This window comes from Acipenser ruthenus, chromosome 4, assembly GCF_902713425.1.
Source record: "Acipenser ruthenus chromosome 4, fAciRut3.2 maternal haplotype, whole genome shotgun sequence".
Lineage (NCBI taxonomy): Eukaryota > Metazoa > Chordata > Actinopteri > Acipenseriformes > Acipenseridae > Acipenser > Acipenser ruthenus.
Genome location: NC_081192.1, coordinates 55,035,535 through 55,055,428, shown reverse-complemented (window position 1 = coordinate 55,055,428; position 19,894 = coordinate 55,035,535). Strand labels below are relative to the sequence as shown.

Below are 19,894 nucleotides of genomic sequence, written 5' to 3'. Positions count from 1 at the left end.
AAACAAAAACACGTAATACAAAACAGAAAACAAACACCAGCTCCGGCCGGTCGTTCTACGTTCTCAGCACAAGGGGAAGGTACTGACATAGCTGCTTCCCCTTTGTACCCAGAAAACTCCTCCCTGCAATCAACGCGTCACCATGGTTTCTCCAATAGAGGGCTGTCCCGCAGCTGACTGCAATGGAGTCATCCTGAGTACTTGCAACTACGTGCCCCTCCTAATATGGTTACCTTCCGATTTCCACCTACCATCAAGGCGGCACATCTAGGAGGCAACATACCTTAGGAGGGAGATTTACAGCATCAACCCTTTCTCTCTCTATCACACATAGTGATTAACATTCTACTGTAACAAGGAAATATCCACAAGTGCCTAATAGAGATTAGATCAACTGGAGCAAACAGCTACTGTTCCAGAAGAGTGTTTCTATACTTTCTCTGAGGTTAAACAGTTATTTTATAACAGAATAAACTTCTAACCTACTCTAAAACAGTTGAGAAGGCTTAATTAATTAAAATCGACTTTTAAAACAGTCCTCAACAAAGCATTTCTTAAAACAGTCAAGAAGCCAGTATCATGTCTTTATAAGTTATAATAACAACTGTCAAAGTTATTCAACCTTTCCTTTTTATTCCCACCTACAGTACCCGCTTTTCTTATTATACAATTTAGTACCGACAATCTTTCCAGCAGCTGGTGCCGCATTGTTTCTTTGGGGCCGCTGTACCAGAAGTTTCATTGTCACTCTTTCCGCGTTGGTACACTGCATCAGTCTATCTATCTATCTCTCTCTCTCTCTCTCTCTCTCTCTCTCTCTCTCTCTCTCTCTCTCTGGCCCTTTCTGAATGATACAAACCTGTACTGATACATTCAAAATACAGTGATCTTTTATATTGCAGAGCACTGTGATTTGTCTTCATTGAATATGTGTTGTTGGCAAACCATTCCTCATTTATTTACAATGAAGCAGGTCTGGGTTGCAACCAGATGAACCCTGGGATCAGTGGCTCTCCCCTGTAAAAAAAACAATACCATGCAAAACACTGGTGTGCCGTCAGGACCTTCAAGGTATTCTCTGCTGACCAGACAGTGCCAAGTAAACCGTCAGTCAAATGACATTACGTTGCCCCACTCACTTGCGTACAGTGTGCTTGCTTATACTATGAAACATACTACTCTAATTATTATTTGTACATTTGTCTGACGCCTTTACCCAAGATGACTTGCAGGGTTTACTATAGGTTAGGGGTTTCCTGAAGGGGATGTGATCAGCCAATAAGAGATCTGCATTTCCCCTGCATAAGTCTAAAACAACGACCAGACGATAGGAAAAAACCAGTTGCGGGTATTCTCCGTTTCAGTTGAAGGTTGATAGGCGAGTCGAAGAATGTCCTTTTTTTTAGACAGGCGACCAATTAGGAGTGAGCAGAGGCGGGCCATAAATCTCCCAGTGTATTCTCTGCAAGGTCCTGCTTTAGCAACCAATGGGAAAGTCAAAGCTCTGACAGCTGACCAATCATTAGTGAGCAACCCCAAAACATGAATATTTCTTGGTTAGCACTGCAGTTAGGAGGATAGATGGATTTTGCACGATATTGCTTATAAATATACATTGATAAATACAAATACCTTTACAACATCTAATTAGTGGTTAGGGCTTTGGACTCTTGACCAGAGGGTTGTGGGTTCAATCCCAGGTGGAGGACACTGCTGCTGTACACTTGAGCAAGGTACTTTACCATTGCTCCAGTAAAAACCCAACTGTATAAATGGGTAATTGTATGTAAAAATAATGTGATATCTTGTAACAATTGTAAGTCGCCCTGGATAAGGGCGTCTGCTAAGAAATAATAATAATAATTAATATTATTATTATTATTATTATTATTATTATTATTATTATTAATAATAATACATTATTATTTTGAATTTTATTTTACACTAAAATAAAAAAAAAATTGTGAGAAAACTGAGACATAAAAGTCGATTTGGTTACGAATGCTTTTTCAAGGAGAACTTTCTCTGAAAAATTGGAGATTGTTAAAAAAGGGAGATATACACCACAGATCCCCGAGCTAACACAGGAAGGGAAAGGATATACTCGGCACTTTCAGAATTCAAAGTATGAAAGGTATCTGTGGCTTACAGGTAGCTGCCACTTAAAAAAAGGAGGGGGGTGGGGGTTGCGACGAATCTGCTACCCCAGTCCATTTTGTCACAGCACGCCACTGATGCAAAACCACTGGAGTTTCCTATAATGCAACTACTATGGTATGCTACTGCAGTAGGCAACAGAACATAAATGATTAGGCTATATTATTCTTGTGTATTAAAGGTGTAACTGATCATCTATACCGCAGACAATCTATTATTATTATTATTATTATTATAGATATATAAATACCTTTTCTTCCCATATTGAAGTAAAACTAACAAACCAGGTACCAAAGTAGCAATTTAAAAAATAAAAAATATTCTGCAATATAATATGCACTTGTTATATGGAAGTGAACAGAGCCATTCTTTGTTTATTTGTACAACCCAAAAACATACTATCAAATAAGCATCATAGTAGCTTGGTTATGGTTAGTTAGGCCAATTGTAACACTAAAGTCACATAACAAAGCTTAAAGAAATCAATACAATGAAAGCCGTATGGGGATTTACACTAATGGAGACAGTTAATGCTGTTTTAACAGAATGTTCAGAAAGATAATGTTTCTTTTATACAGTTTTTGCTTCACTTTTTTTCTTAATGACCAATGTCTTTAATGACGTAAGGGTTAGGAAGAACAGGAGGTTTATGAAATTAAGTTAGATAGGCACGATAACTGCAAATATGGAGACATTTCTATGATCATGGAGGATGTTAATTGATATGATTATTGAATATAGAAAATGTACTTCATATTAAAGTGTGTATGGAGCTGGCATTTATTGATATTTATCCAAGTCCTTGACACTTGGGTTAGCCATACATATTAAAGCAGAAGTTAGGGCGCACCCCATGTAAACGCTTGGATCAATTTGGTTGTAGTGAAGATACTGGAACAGATAAAATGGGTCACACTTTCCCAAATTATCTGAACACTGTCTGACCTGGTAACATTAAAACAGTTACCTCTTCCAGAGTATCAATAATAAATTGATGAAATCAAATGATGTGAAATATTTTAGACATACTATTATCTATTTTTGCATCATATTTGGAAGAAAATAAATAAATAAATTCAAGATAATAACTTGATTTAAGGAACATTATCATACTGCTACATTTTTCATGTTTATTAAATTAATAAAATAATGTTCAGTGGATCAGTACCTGTGTATGTAGATTTATGATTGTCACTGTCACACACTCAAAGAAAAAACGAATATATATATATATATATATATAATATATATATACAGTGCCTTGCAAAAGTATTCAGACCCCTGGACAATTCTCAAATATTTCTGAATTACAAATGGTACATTGAAATTTCGTTCTGTTTAATATTTTATTTTAAAACACTGAAACTCAAAATCAATTATTGTAAGGTGACATTGGTTTTATGTTGGGAAATATTTTTAAGAAAAATAAAAAACTGAAATATCTTGCTTGCATAAGTATTCAACCCCTGTGCTGTGGAAGCTCCCAGTTTACACCGATGAAAGAAATTGCCCTAACGAGGACACAATTACCTTAACATTAGCCTCCACCTGTGAACCATTAAAATTGCTGTCACATTTTCTGTATAAAAACCCCACTGTTGAAGGATCATTGGTCAGTCTGTGAATCTGAAGGAAAATGAAGACCAAAGAGCATTCTACCGAAGTTAGAGATAAAGTAATACAAATGCATACATTAGGGAAAGGGTACAAAATAATATCCAAGTGTTTGGATATCCCAGTGAGCACAGTTGGATCAATAATCAGGAAGTGGAAGCTGCATCACACCACCCAGGCACTGCCAAGAAAAGGCCGTCCCTCAAAACTCAGCGCTCAAACAAGAAGGAGATTGTGAGAGAAGCCACAGAGAGGCCAACAATCACTTTGAAGGAGCTACAGAGTTCAGTGGCTGGGAGTGGAGTAATGGTGCACCAGTCAACTATATCAAGAGCTCTGCATAACACTGGCCTGTATGGGAGGGTGGCAAGAAAGAAGCCGTTACTCAAAAAGTACCATCTGAAAGCACGTCTGGAGTTTGCCAGAAAGCATGAGAGTGACCCAACTGCGATGTGGGAAAAGGTTTTGTGGTCAGATGAGACCAAGATAGAGATTTTTGGCCAAACCTCAAAGTGCTATGTGTGGCGCAAACCTAACACTGCCCATGCCTCAAGACACACCATCCCTACAGAAGTATGGTGGTGGCAGCATCATGCTGTGGGGATGCTTCTCATCAGCAGGGACTGGGCATCTTGTTAAAATTGAAGGAAGAATGGATGGAGCAAAATACAGGGAAATACTGCAAGAAAACCTGCTTCTTTCCACTGAAAAACTGAAGCTTGGGAGGAAATTCACCTTTCAGCAGGACAATGATCCCAAGCACAAGGCCAAAGCAACATTGGAGTGGCTCAAGAACAAAAAGGTGAATGTCATACAGTGGCCCAGTTAAAGTCCTGATCTCAATCCCATTGAGAATCTGTGGCACTATTTGAAAATTGCAGTCCACAAGCGTCGTCCAACCAACCTGAACAACCTGGAGCAAATATGCCAAGAAGAATGGGCCAAAATCACTCCGACACTGTGTGTAAAGCTGGTACATACTTACCCCAAAAGACTTAAAGCTGTTATTGCAGCGAAAGGTGGCTCTACCAAATATTAATGTGTGGGGGTTGAATACTTATGCAAGCAAGATATTTCCGTTTTTTATTTCTTAAAAATATTTCCCAACATAAAACCAATGTCACCTTACAATAACTGATTTTGAGTTTCAGTGTTTTAAAATAAAATATCAAACAGAACGAAATTTCAATGTACCATTTGTAATTCAGTAATATGAGAGAATTGGTCAGGTGTCTGAATACTTTTGCAAGGCACTGTATATGTGTTGTCGTCAAAAGTTTATATACCCTCTATTTGCAACAATGTTATTTACCAGTGTATTAAGTGTTATAAATATTGTTTGATACATTATACTTGCACAGCAATGATACCTCTTGCTTCGTCTTACCAAGTGGTAGTTAAGTCTGGTGAATTAACTGAGGCTCAGGCTACCAATATTTATGACTCCAACTCTATGAAAGTCAATGGAGTTAATTCATAAATATTGGTACCCTTTGCCTTAACTCGCCAGATTAATTCACCAGATTTTTAACTACCACTTACCAAAAAGTGTACCGGCACCTCAAAACTGGATAATTTAAGGCTGCCTGTAGTGTTGTGGCAGCAGTATAAAACCTTGCACAAAATAATGATTTAACAGTCGGGTCACATTCCACAGCAGCAGCAGAAAGAAGGCAGACACCTGCAGTAGGGGCATTCCTGAGAGGAGGCCTTTCTTTGTGCTGAAATTATTCTTTAGCTGAACTAATTGGAGGTGACTGAACAAAGAAAAAAAACTGCAAGTTATGTTTTTTGGCCCTGACAAAGATGTTATGATTTTTTTTTTTTTAGATTTCAGCAGGTGGCATCATAGTTTGAAATGAAAAGGGTGATCAAAAGCTCATCCGATAGAGCACTGACCTCAAGAGGAATAAGTACACTACTTCAAGTAACTTCGTTTCATGTACCAACGTAGTAGGTGAGGTATTCTTACATTAAACAGCTACCAAAAACTACAGAAAACGTGATATATTGCGGCTGCAAACATTGTTCCATTGACCCTGGACAAAGTTCCTGGGAGTTGACCGTGCATGCTGCCCTGTTGAAATACATTCTAGTAATTCAAGATGACTGAGTTCACATTCCAGGTCTGCTGGGAGGGTATCTGTTATCCTAGAGAAGTTGGTTCCCTGGTTCCCTGACTTGTCTAGGTATCGGAATAAAGAATCTACTGTATTTGCTCTGTGGTCCTTATGCTTCAGTCTATATGCATTAAACAAAGGGAGGTTATTTTTTTGGAGACTCCAACCAGGACAGGATTTGATAATTGGATACTTCTGTAAGAACATGTGTTCACTGTAGTCCAGTCCTTACAAATAAGGGTGGAGACGACACACAGTATAGCTGCCATAGTTTAAAGGTACTGTAGTTTTTATCAGCACAGTCTTGAATCAGCGAAGCGAGTTAGACAAAAATGTCATTAGATGGATCAAAATATCTATAGTAGTAACTCGACAGTAATTGCACACTTAAGTTGTACCTTCTTTCCATTGCTGTCTTCCACGACAAAATCCCTATGGTCACGGGCACATTCTTCAGGTGTGTAAGCATTTTTGTACATTTTGCCACAATTCTGTTTTAAATCCTGCTTATCTTAACTGTAATACAGTTTGAAATCCTGCTAACAAGCCTCCATCCTGATTGTAATCTTGTTTTAAATCTCGCAAGCGGAGTCTCCAATAGAAATGTAGGAATGTGCTGTCATTCAGTAGTTGGGGCGTGTTCAAAGTATTGAGAACGAATCAGTGATAGATGCATGTCAGGAAGGCGGGACATTGCCCAGCAGCACTGGGAAATGTATTTAGTGTTATTTTTGTAGTAGTTTTTATTTTTTAATGGGAAAAGGGTGAAGTCATTGTGAATTGATTAACCATTTCCACAGTTTTTCCGGTGTTTATTGGCTATCCACCGATTTCATTTTCTTTGTCGGGGGTGTTTTATTGGTTAAAACCGAAAATCAGAAGCCCTAATTATATTTAAGAACATAAGAAAGTTTACAAACGAGAGGAGGCCATTCGGCCCATCTTGCTTGTTTGGTTGTTAGTAGCTCATTGATCCCAGAATCTCATTAAGCAGCTTCTTAAAAGATCCCAGGGGGTCAGCTTCAACAACATTACTGGGGAGTTGGTTCCAGACCCTCACAATTCTCTGTGTAAAAAAGTGCCTCCTATTTTCTATTCTGAATGCCCCTTTATCTAATCTCCATTTGTGACCCCTGGTCCTTGTTTCTTTTTTCAGGTCAAAAAAGTCCCCTGGGTTGACATTGTCAATACCTTTTAGAATTTTGAATGCTTGAATCAGATCACCGCGTTGTTTGTTCAAGACTGAATAGATTCAATTCTTTGAGCCTGTCTGCATTCAACATGTCTTTTAAACCCGGGATAATTCTGGTCACTCTTCTTTGCACTCTTTCTAGTGCAGCAATATCCTTTTTGTAACAAGGTGACCAGAACTGAACACAATATTCTAGGTGAGGTCTTACTAATGCATTGTAAGGTTTTAACATTACTTCCCTATATTTAGATTCAACACTTTTCACAATATATCCAAGCATCTTGTTGGCCTTTTTTTATAGCTTCCCCACATTGTCTAGATGAAGACATTTCTGAGTCAACATAAACTCCTAGGTCTTTTTCATAGATTCCTTCTTCAATTTCAAGTATCTCCTCTATGATATTCATAATGCACATTTTTATTTCCTGCGTGCAGTACCTTACACTTGTCTCTATTAAATGTAATTTGCCATGTGTCTGCCCAGTTCTGAATGCTGTCTAGATCATTTTGAATGACCGTTGCTGCCGCAACAGTGTTTGGCACTCCTCCTATTTTTGTGTCGTCTGCAAATTTAACTAGTTTGCTTACTATACCAGAATCTAGGTAATTAATGTAGATTAGGAATAGCAGAGGACCTAATACTGATCCCTGTGGTACACCACTGGTTAACTAGCTCCATTTTGAGGTTTCTCCTCTAATCAGTACTTTCTGTTTTCTACATGTTAACCACTCCCTAATCCATGTGCATGCATTTCCTTGAATCCCTACTGCGTTCAGTTTGAGAATTAATCTTTTATGTGGGACTTTGTCAAAAGCTTTCTGGAAATCTAAATAAACCATGTTGTATGCTTTGCAATTATCCATTGTTGATGTTGCATCCTCAAAAAAATAAAGCAGGTTAAGTAGACACGATCTCCCTTTCCTAAAACCACGCTGACTGTCTCCCAGGATATTGTTACCATATAGGTAATTTTCCATTTTAGATCTTCTTATAGTTTCCATAAGTTTACATATAATAGAAGTCAGGCTTATTGCTCTGTAGTTACCTGGTTCAGTTTTGTCTCCCTTTTTGTGGATCGGTATTACATTTGCAATTTTCCGTCGGTACAACCCCTGTGTCAAGAGACTGTTGCATGATATTGGTTAGCGGTTTGAAAATAACTTTCATTTCTTTGTAGTGTTGAGTGGATCTCATCCAGCCCAGGGGATTTGTTTATTTTAAGAGCTCCTAGTCCCTTTAACACTTCTGCCTCTGTTATGCTAAAGTTATTTAAAACTGGACAGGAACAGGTCGACATGTGGGGCATGTTGTCCGTATCCTCCTTTGTAAAAACTTGTGAAAAGTAATCACTTAATGTTTTTGTTATTTATTTTTTCTTCTCTATGATTTTGCCGTTTGTGTCTTAGACATTTAACTAGGGCTGTAAATCTACGTTTAATTGACTACACATTTTAAACCCATTGGTTAATGACCGGATTAACATTTAAATGGCCATAAATTTAATGTTTTAATCTTAATCACACAGGCTATTCACTTTACTGAAATAATGTACAGTACTAAGACTAGTGCCGTATGGAATTTGTGTTATTTTTTTCTGATTCCCATTTTATTTTAATTTTTTTCTGATTTCCGTTTTTACCCTTTTAAAAAAAAAATGTAATTAGGTTAATTTAAATGACCTTATGCACACCGCAGGCAAGGTGAACAACACAAAACCGTAAACCTACAGGCTTCTACTTTTTCCATTTGGTTTGTGTTCGTCTTCATTGGATTAAGTATTGTTTTATCTAATTGTATTGAAAAATAGTATTGTTAACTTTAAAAACGGGTTGTATTTATTTAATTTATTTAGTGCACTGTGGGGCGCTCCAAAGCGAAGAGATAGGCATGTTTCATAACTTTTAGTTTTGAACTTGATCAATTCTATATTACGGCAATGCCCATGGTTTCACTACCATAAACCTTCTCTGTTTGAACATTGGGATCGTATTGTTCAAAGTGACTGCTGTAATAGGGCAGATGGCGGATAAGGTTTTCAAAAGTGTGTTTTTGTTTTGTTTTATGAAACCTTGTGGTAATGTGTGGCTGTCGGTTAGTGCGTTGTTAATCTAGCCGGCAGTCACACATAATTAATAAACTTGTGCAGATTGTGGCCGAGGGGTAATAGGATAATTACTAACTAGTTAAACCCCTCGGCCACGATATAAAAAGCCTGCAGCTCTCCAGCTCGTGTACGGGTGTACGAGAGGAGCGTAGAGAGTGGAGAGAAACAAAACGAAATGAAAATTAAGACATAGGAACAGTGAAGGCAATCTGCCCAGCCTGACCTGTGTTTTATATTATTTTGTGTTCGTGATTTGTTTTGTTTAAACCTTTTATTTTGCTCTGCGAGCATAGTCTTTTTCTGTTTTAAATATTTTATGTATTTTTGTTAAATAAAACGGTGCGCCGCGTCATTTACTTTAAACTGCATTGCCTGGTGTCAGAGTTCTTCCTTCCTGCTTCTGCCGTGATGTCACCGCCCAGCCACCCTGTCACATGATGCAATTAGTATTTTTGGTTTCCTGTGAATGAACCATCCATTTATATACTTGTCACACCTTAATTGATCTATTCCGCTTTTTTTGCCCTTTATACCATAAAAGTGTCCTTCGGTGTAACTACACATTTTTCTAGAAATAAATTGCCTTATGTACAGTTTCTATGCACATAAACATTCATATATTACTATTTAGCTATCCTGCTTCACAAGCATACAATTATATTTCCATATTTATTTCTTTTTTCTTCATTTTCTTTGTGACAATTCCACTTTTTTTAGTATGAGCTCACAATAATACCTATAAATAAAATAAAAAAATGACAATTTTTTTACCAAAATTATTTTTTTACCACATTTAATTGATATATTCTATGTGTTTCTATAGATACAACAAGTTTCACACAAATATCTGCACTTTAATACAATTAACATATCGGTTACACCGTAGGACCAAAGCAGGTTAGCCCGGAGGACTTCTGATTGTTATACTCAAACCATGGCCTATTTAATTAAAATACAGACCTAAATTATGTATTTATAATCTTAAAGGAAAACAGACACATTAGTAGTGAATAATTGTTTAACTTTATTGGTCATTTGCATTGTTTTTTTACAATTACTACTAATCAACATTGGTGAACAGAACAGAAATTTAACATAACATGAGAAAAACAACAATAACATTTTGCATTAGGCACTTTGAAAGTATCATACTGTTGATACTGGAAAGTCAACAGCTACCAGGCTTTTGTAAATTTCATCCAGTCGGCGCTGCACAGTTTGGAACGTCTGGAAGTGGAAGGCTCTGGCTCAGTAATTACTGCAACAATATCTGACTTGTAATAAAAAATTACATCAGAAACGCTAGGCCAGACAAATGAATTCTTATCATTTAACTGACTCATGCAGTTTACTTCAACTTCTCTTTCTACCTCCTTAACAACTTGCCCAGCGTATGGTAGTTCATCGTACATCACAATAACAAATTTGCCTGCTAGTATCTCATCATCAGGGACAGGGACATTTGAGCCGCATGAAGGGGAAATGTCATTTTTCTTGTCTTTTGTTTCATTCAGGTCAGTTTCTACAGGACAATAGCATGAGCATATGCTTGGTATGTGTATGCAAAGTTTCACATTTGAAAAATGTGCAGCAGTCTTACCTATTTGTTGTGCTTATTAGCTGGACTATAATGTGTTGTCAGATTCTGTATCATTTCAGATTCTGTATCATGTCAGATTCTGTATTATAAAGTGAAAAACATGAAAAAGCACCTTGATCGCCTTTTGGAAAGGTAGATTGCTCTTGCTATAGGGTCTTCATTAACATAGGCTCTATATTGAGCACCTTTTCCCTGCTTGACAAGGGCATCTGAAAATGAAGAAAAATGAGAAATTTATATAAGTGTATCATTTTGAACTTGGCTATTCATAAAAAATGTTTATTGGCTCTTCATAATAAGTAATCAATAAATCTGTTAAATTGAGAGATCATGCCTAAAGTCATACGGTGTAACCACCAGGACATTTTGGTGTAACCTAATTCTGGTTACACCAAAAGGACATTTTGCGGTTACACTGAAGGACATTTTCCATCTAATGCTAATGTAACAGGCAATTATTAGGCCACCTATGCAAATCAATGACTTTGAAGAAATTCTATAACAATCAAATATCTAGAGAGATGTTGATTTTTAAAATATTTCTTTATCACCTCATTCTATGAGCTACACTGAAGGAAATGTGATTATTTCCATGTCCTATAAGGAGCCATAAATATGCATTTTCATATACATTTATGAGAGACATACTGACCTTGCTCCACATGTGCTGGGTCCCTTTCTGACTTCCTCGTATACTGAGGTCATAGGTCACATGGAATCTTCAGGCAATATGGTCTAAAATGGCTGTTCAATGTTGGTTACACCGTAGGACATTTTGAGGACATCAATTTCTCGGACAAAAGTATTTCTCGTAAAAAGTTCACTGTGAATTTAAATAATCAAACAGCATTTCTCCTTATAACAAAAGACCCTCAAAGAATCATGCCGGTGTATTTCATTAATTGTTTTACTCTGAGTTTTTTATCATTTTTTTTTTTTTTTAAGGTTATGAAAATGTATAAGCTTTCGGACAGTAACACCGAAGGACACTTTTACACTTTGATAATAATTCAAGATAAATACACTAGTTGCTTTATAAATAAAATATTGTACATTTATTTTATATATAGTAGATTTTTATATTAATTTATTTTATAGACATAATTATCATCGGACAGGAAAATTGACATGTCACGTCATCTGCCCAATAGCAGTCTGTGTGAGGAGTACTTTTTGTGTTGTAATACAGATGTTAAAAATAGTCTGCAAAGTTGTCTAATTGTTTAAGTCCTTAAAAAGGTTTCTATTTATTTTCCATGATTGTATTTATTTAACGCACTCGAACGGTGAATTATTTTCACTGATTCAGCCCTTCTCGTTGTTTATCCCTTACAGAATACCCCGCCTCATTTATAACCCAGCTACAGAAACCGTCCCCCCGCCACCCATTCCCCCACTTTTGAAACCAAAGTTACGCCACTGCCTGTACTGACCATTAGTTTCATATTTTCCCATCAAATATGTAAATCTCAAGCTTAATGTTCTACTGCCAAATGCATTTTTTTCATACAGCACTTAATTCCGCGTTAATATTCTTTTGATTCTGTGATTCCGTCCGTGTTCTCGTTAACACGGATTCCATAGGGCCCTATAAGACCTGAAAAAAGCCAATGCGATGGAGATACATGACAACGCAGGAAGTTGGTCTGTCCTTCAATTTATGCAAGACGTATTTAGAGTGATCACGTGGAAGATCAGGTCAGATTTCCTTAAAGGGGAAAACCATAGAAAGGGAAACCATATCTTTGCGGAAAATATGGAAAAAATAATTTGATAATATATTTTACTGTTATGTTGTGTTTAAATGTATAATACACATTTTAAACGAAAATATTTTTAATCCACGTTTACCGTGTAAACCCTTACAGCCCTACATTTAACCTCCTCTTTGAATGTTTTCTTGCTGTTATAATATTGGAAAAACATTTTGCAATTGGTTTTAGCTCCCTTAGCAATGTTCATTTCTCTCTCTCTCTTGGCCTTTCTAACTTCCTTTTTGACTTACGTTTGCAGTTCCAAGTACTCTTTCTGTGTACTTTTGTTTTGGTCCCTTTTAAATGCTCTGTAAAGTGCCTTTTTTTCACTGAATATTTTTTTAATTGATCTATTAAACGATTTTGGCCATTTTGTTTTAGATTTAGATTTGTCTACTTTTGGGATGTAATTGTTTTGCGCCTCTAGTACTACATTTTTAAAAAACAGCCATCCTTTTTCTGTGGATGTTTTCTCTATTTTACTCCAATCTACTTCTGTTAGTCTCTGTTTCATACCTTCATAGTTTGCTTTTCTAAAATTGTAAACCTTAGCTTTAGTCATTACTTTTGGGGTTTTAAAAATCACTTCAAATGAGACCATGTTGTGGTCTGAGTTTGCCAATGGCTCTCTGACCTCTGTTTTAGTTATTCTGTCTTCATTATTTGAAAAGACTAAATCAAGGCATGCCTCCCCTCTAGTCGGTGCCTTGACAAATTGCGTTAGGAAGCAGTCATTTGTCATTTCCACCATTTCAATTTTGTCCGTTGTGCTCCCCACCAGGTTTTCCCATTTTATATGGGGGAAGTTGAAATCCCCCTTTAGTATGGCTTCTCCTTTGCTACACGCATTTCTGATGTCATTGTATAACAGATTATTTTGCTTGGCGTCTGAATTTGGTGGTCTATAGCATGCTCCTATTATTATGCCTTTTGAATTTTTGTCCATTATACTGACCCATATTGATTTGCCGTTGTTTTTTTCATCCAGATTTAACACCTGGGCTTCAAGAATATTTCTTATGTATAGCGCTACCCCTCCACCTCTTCTGTCCTGCCTGTCTTTCCTATACAGTGTGTACCCACTAATATTATATTCGTCTCCATCACTCTCAGACAACCAAGTTTCTGTAACACCTATCACATCGTAGTTACTTGTTAGTGCAGTAGCTTCAAGTTCTAACATTTTGTTTCTGAGACTTCTAGCATTAAGATAAATACATTTAATAGCTGTCTTACCTGAGTTGTTGCCCTTGTTTTGATGTGGTCTCCCTTCTGTTTTTTGTTTTCTCCCCCCCTTTCTTTCTAGTTTTAAATGCTTCTGAACCTCCTCAAGGATCTTTTCTCCGAGATGGTAGTGGAATACATTCCATTTTATGCCAAATATTCAAACACCTTGCATGTGTCGCAAGGGGAGTTGTTGAGATTATTTTCCACAAGTCCTTTTTGTGAAAATAGTTGCACTTTTGAGTGAGATTCAAAATAGATGCTGCGTTGGATGGGTTTGCGAGTTGTTCTCTCGCAAGTGCTTTTCCCTCAAATTTGGGGGAGGTGTCATGAATAATCCCGCAAGTTCACCACCACGAGCTAAACTGAAAAGTTAATTTGCTCGCAAATCACAATGTTGCATGGAAATCACTTGACTGGTTACATTCTATCTCTGTTTCTAGTTAAATGCTAGCAGAGCAACAGAAAAAGAGGAAATATCGTGCAGTCAGAATATACAGACAACGTATAACATTCCTTGACTTGTCCATTGAAGATGTCCTTAGTCGATTTATACTTTGATTAAACATAATAACGTTTTGGTTTATTTCCAACTCGGACATTTAATTTATTCATGGTTTATTTTAACAATACTAATTAACAGTGCTTAATTTGTAATATATGCAAAGCAGTAGTAATCATCATATATGCAAAGCGGGGCGGGGGGAACGACACACAACTATGTATTTTGCCCGTCCACTTTTTTTGCTTTGTGTATATGCACTATTATTCTATTCTATGTTTTGTTATAGTTTGGCATTTATAAGGTTTAAAATAAAATAAAAAGTGGAAAGGCATTCAGATGACTCCAGAAGGCTGTCATTGATAAAACAATGTCTGCGCTGTAGTAATATCTAGCTATATCTAACATTATCAGCGCTGTAAATGCAACAGAACCCACAGTTCGTGGAGATTGCAAAAAATAAATTAATAAATGTCTGTTAGGCTAGATAGTTGTTAGCTTGGTTTGGTTTTTATTCTCATTAATTTAATTAAATTATGTTAATTGAAAAAGGAAAGAGAGAACCAGACAGTTATTGTTTTTATATTTTTTTGGAATAGGGGAAGAAATGTTCCTGCATGGGGGTAGGGGTACAGGCAGGCATGACCGCATTTAAGTTCAACACTAACCCTAAATAAAATGTTGTTCCTGTTATTAAGCAGTAGCATAATTGGAAGCAGTGATATTTAAAAATAACAGAAGCCAGTTTTCACTTTAGTCAAGTAGGCTACAATATATATATATATATATATATATATATATATATATATATTTTTAAATTTAATTTTTATTGAAATTAATGTTGAGCTTTCATATTGAAGCTTGTTGTGTACTACTCATTCAATCAAACCAAGTAGTGTAGGAATTTGCGTGTATCATTTAAGATATTTTTCAAATAAAGTAAGCTTATTTAATTTGTGTATAAAAAAACAATACAGTCGCAGTCCTTCTTTCGCAGCCAGTGTTATAGTTATTGCACGTAAATGGTAAAGTAATTAAATATCCCTGGCAGCGGACTGTCACTGTTTAGTGCACGCAAGAACTTGCAGCATGGATAAAACTGTGTTGAATTTGTAAGAACGCATTTGAGAGCAAAACATTTAATTACATTTTTAACTTTCATAGCTGAAGAGGTGCAGTATGGGGTGCCATGTGTAAAAAAAAAAAAAAACAGCATTAATATTTTAACGTCTTTTTTTTCCTTTAAATATTTTTTTAAATGTGTACATTCAGGTTTAACATTTAGCTAATAATTTAACTGTCCAGCTAAATCTCTAAAAAAGATTTAACGTTAGCTAAATATTTAACTGAATCTTAAATTGTGTGAAAGCAAAGTGTGCGGAGCTCATTTGCATACAAACTCCAGATTTAGCTTGCCAGTTAAATATTTAGCTAAATGTTAAATCTTGTAACTAGATTTATAAATGTATATCTGAATGTACACATTAAAACAAATATTTATTTATTTTCACAACATTTATAAATCTGGGAAAAAATACAAGATTTAAGTTAAATCTGGAAAAAAAGACACATGGCACCCTATAATCGCTTGCGATTTTACGCAAAACATTCGCAACGCAAGCAGAGTTGCGAGAAAGATAAGAAAATTCACAAGACCTCTGAATATTTGCCCCTATGTATTTATATATGACCAATGTCCTGAGTGATTTTGTTCTACGGTAATTCTCCAGTTGTTTAATTTAGGTTTAAACATACTTTCTTTCCCATAGGCATCTATTTTATATAAACATGGGGCTCATAGGTTTTTTGGCTATCCTCATTCATGGAATAACAATTGTAAGATAGTGTAGTCCGGGGAGAAAACAGGACTACACCTCCCAGAAAGACATGGGCTGAAAAACCCTAATTTAATTGTTAATTTTTGTTAATTATCCCCTGCACCTGGCTATCATTGTAAATTAGAGCCAGGTGCAGGGTACTTAAGGAGAGCAGTCAGTCTGCTCAGAGCTGCTGCTGTGTGAAGAGCCCGACTATGAGTCGTTAAAAGGGAAAAAAAGGTACTGTGTGTACGATTCTCGCTGTGTTTTTGTAAGGACGGGGAAACAGCTTAGCTGTCCCGTGTTAGACAGGGTGTTCCTGTAATTTAGTTAGCACTCCAGAGTGGAGCTAGATTTTTGTTTATATTTGTTGATTTTTTGTATGTGTCTAAGAATAAAAGAAAATTAGCGCAACCGCGCTGAGAAAAAAATTCAAGTTCCTGTGTTTGGGTTAATTTAAAAGGGGAAAGAGCCTGAGAGAGCCTGTGTGGCGAGTGTCTCCCTTACACAATATTATATAAGAACATAAGAACATAAGCAAGTTTACAAATGAGAGGAGGCCATTCAGCCCATCTTGCTCGTTTGGTTGTTAGTAGCTTATTGATCCCAGAATCTCATCAAGCAGCTTCTTGAAGGATCCCAGGGTGTCAGCTTCAACAACATTACTGGGGAGTTGGTTCCAGACCCTCACAATTCTCTGTGTAAAAAAGTGCCTCCTATTTTCTGTTCTGAATGCCCCTTTATCTAATCTCCATTTATGACCCCTGGTCCTTTTTTCTTTTTTCAAGTCAAAGAAGTCCCCCGGGTTGACATTGTCTATACCTTTTAGGATTTTGAATGTTTGAATCAGATCGCCGCGTAGTCTTCTTTGTTCAAGACTGAATAGATTCAATTCTTTTAGCCTGTCTGCATACGACATGCCTTTTAAACCTGGGATAATTCTGGTTGCTCTTCTTTGCACTCTTTCTAGAGCAGCAATATCCTTTTTGTAACGAGGTGACCAGAACTGAACACAATATTCTAGGTGAGGTCTTACTAATGCATTGTAGAGTTTTAACATTACTTCCCTTGATTTAAATTCAACACTTCTCACAATATATCCAAGCATCTTGTTAGCCTTTTTTATAGCTTCCCCACATTGTCTAGATGAAGACATTTCTGATTCAACATAAACTCCTAGGTCTTTTTCATAGATTCCTTCTTCAATTTCAGTATCTCCCATATGATATTTATAATGCACATTTTTACTGCCCGCATGCAATACTTTACACTTTTCTCTATTAAATTTCATTTGCCATGTGTCTGCCCAATTTTGAATGCTGTCTAGATCATTTTGAATGACCTTTGCTGCTTCAACAGTGTCTGCCACTCCTCCTATTTTTGTGTCGTCTGCAAATTTAACGAGTTTGCTTACTATATCAGAGTCTAAATCATTAATGTAGATTAGGAATAGCAGAGGACCTAATACTGATCCCTGTGGTACACCACTGGCTACCTCACTCCATTTTGAGGTTTCTCCTCTAATCAGTACTTTCTGTTTTCTACCTGTTAACCACTCCCTAATCCATGTGCATGCATTTCCTTGAATCCCTACTGCGTTCAGTTTGAGAATTAATCTTTTATGCGGGACTTTGTCAAAAGCTTTCTGGAAATCTAAATAAACCATGTCGTATGCTTTGCAGTTATCCATTTTCAATGTTGCATCCTCAAAAAAGTCAAGCAGGTTAGTTAGACATGATCTCCCTTTCCTAAAACCATGCTGGCTGTCTCCCAGGATATTGTTACCATATAAGTAATTTTCCATTTTGGATCTTATTATAGTTTCCATAAGTTTACATATAATAGAAGTCAGGCTTATTGGTCTGTAGTTACCTGGTTCGGTTTTGTCTCCCTTTTTGTGGATTGGTATTACATTTGCTATTTTCCAGTCTGTCGGTACAACCCCTGTGTCAAGAGACTGTTGCATGATCTTGGTTAGCGGTTTGTAAATAACTTCTTTCATTTCTTTGAGTACTATTGGGAGGATCTCATCCGGCCCAGGGGATTTGTTTATTTTAAGAGCTCCTAGTCCCTTTAACACTTCTGCCTCTGTTATGCTAAAGTTATTTAAAACTGGATAGGAACAGGTCGACATGTGGGGCATGTTGTCCGTGTCCTCCTTTGTAAAAGCCTGTGAAAAGTAATCATTTAATATATTTGCTATTTTTTTTTCTTCATCTATGATTTTGCCATTTGTGTCTCTTAGACATTTAACCTCCTCTTTGAATGTTCTCTTGCTGTTATAATATTGGAAAAACATTTTGGAATTGGTTTTAGCCCCCTTAGCAATATTGATTTCTCTCTCTCTTGGCCTTTCTAACTTCCTTTTTGACTTGTGTTTGCAGTTCCAAGTACTCTTTCTGTGTGCTTTGTTTTTGGTCCCTTTTAAACGCTCTGTAAAGTGCCTTTTTTCGCTGAATATTTTTTTTAATTGATCTATTAAACCATTTGGGCCATATGAATGTTCTTGGTTTATCCTCTATATGTACCTTGTTTCCTGGATATTGATTTAAAAAAAATAATAATAAATAACAATTCCAAAAAAGCTGAAATAGGTTGACAGTGCCCAAAGTACCCCCAGGTGGAAAAGAGAGGAAGTTAACCTTAAACAAAATAAAACCCCTGTTATTCAGTGTAATGACTCACACTAGAGGAGAGGTGTTGAGAGGGGACACCAGTGGTCCAGTGTTTACGAAGTTGCTACTTTGAACTTCAATGGGCACAATGTTATCTCTTAGAGGGGGGAATTATTGCCACCATATTACACTCTGACTTGGAGTATCTCTAAAAGCCCATGTTTAGAATATTATTAGAGAATTTGATATACCTTCAAGAAGAGGCAACCTTTGTAGTACTTCATTTGTGCCCAGCCCTTACAGATTAAGTGAAATTCAAGTTAGCAAAATAATATTTTCTCCACAGAGAAAATGGCAACAGCTTAAGTCACACACATTTGGAATCCAGTTGCTGGAATGTAATGCACTTTTGGATGTAGGTAGAGGATTTGGTGCTCTAGACAGATATCTGCAAGGTCAGGATAACAGACACAGCAACATGTGCTGTGCACTTCATCAGGAAGAAGTAAAACACAAACATTCAGTCAAAATACTTTTCAGTATATTGTTTCTCTTTTATACAAACACTGTAGTCACCTGGTAGCAACCAATATAATGTTTTTGATAGCTTATCTATTACTTTACAAGAGTAATCCAGGTAGATAAAGAAAGAATCCTGCATATCACCAGAGACTGACATGCATAAGGAATGATATGGGCAAAGAAATGAGTTGGAGCTGCAATTTAAACACATGAATAATGGGGCCTAATACTAGACGTGTTTATGTACATTTTCCACTATGACTGACGTGGGCATATCAAAGATGCCTCTTGTTTTTATGTGGGATTGTGGCAAAGTGGTTAATAGTGTACAGGTGCATGTGATTTAAAGAACAGTCAGACAATTGTAATCCAGGTGAAAAGGTTTGTTTTTTTCGTTTCTGTCCAGTGCCTGACGGCGAAACAAACAGTAAACAATAATGAAGGTAAGTAATACAGCAGCATGTATTAAGTAAAACGCCGCCCAGGAGCACAAGATTTATTTTGTTGTTTTTACCCCGGTGGGGTGGCACCAGGAATGTACCTGGGAGGTTTACCAACAGTGGTGTTCCTCCCTTGATGAAAATAATAATTGTTAATCCAAAGGTAAACCAAAACACCAGAAAACAAATACTTTTAATAAAAACTACAAATAAAAGTTCTGGTACCAGCAGC

At 36.6% G+C, this 19,894-nt stretch overlaps 1 protein-coding gene across 8 annotated transcripts in view; it reads left to right on the top strand.

The window, feature by feature from the left end:
- Window positions 1-19,894, top strand: part of fars2 (phenylalanyl-tRNA synthetase 2, mitochondrial) — a 227,398-nt gene that overhangs the window by 8,040 nt on the left and 199,464 nt on the right. For 4 of the 8 annotated variants that reach the window (XM_059022567.1, XM_059022569.1, XM_059022568.1 and 1 more), the window contains exon 3: window positions 5,602-5,728. The exons of the other annotated variants lie outside the window; for them this stretch is intronic. In XM_059022567.1, coding sequence (XP_058878550.1) covers window positions 5,712-5,728 — 17 coding nt within the window. In that variant the 5' untranslated portion in view covers window positions 5,602-5,711. The remainder of the gene's footprint in view (window positions 1-5,601; window positions 5,729-19,894) is intronic. 8 annotated transcript variants of the gene reach the window in all.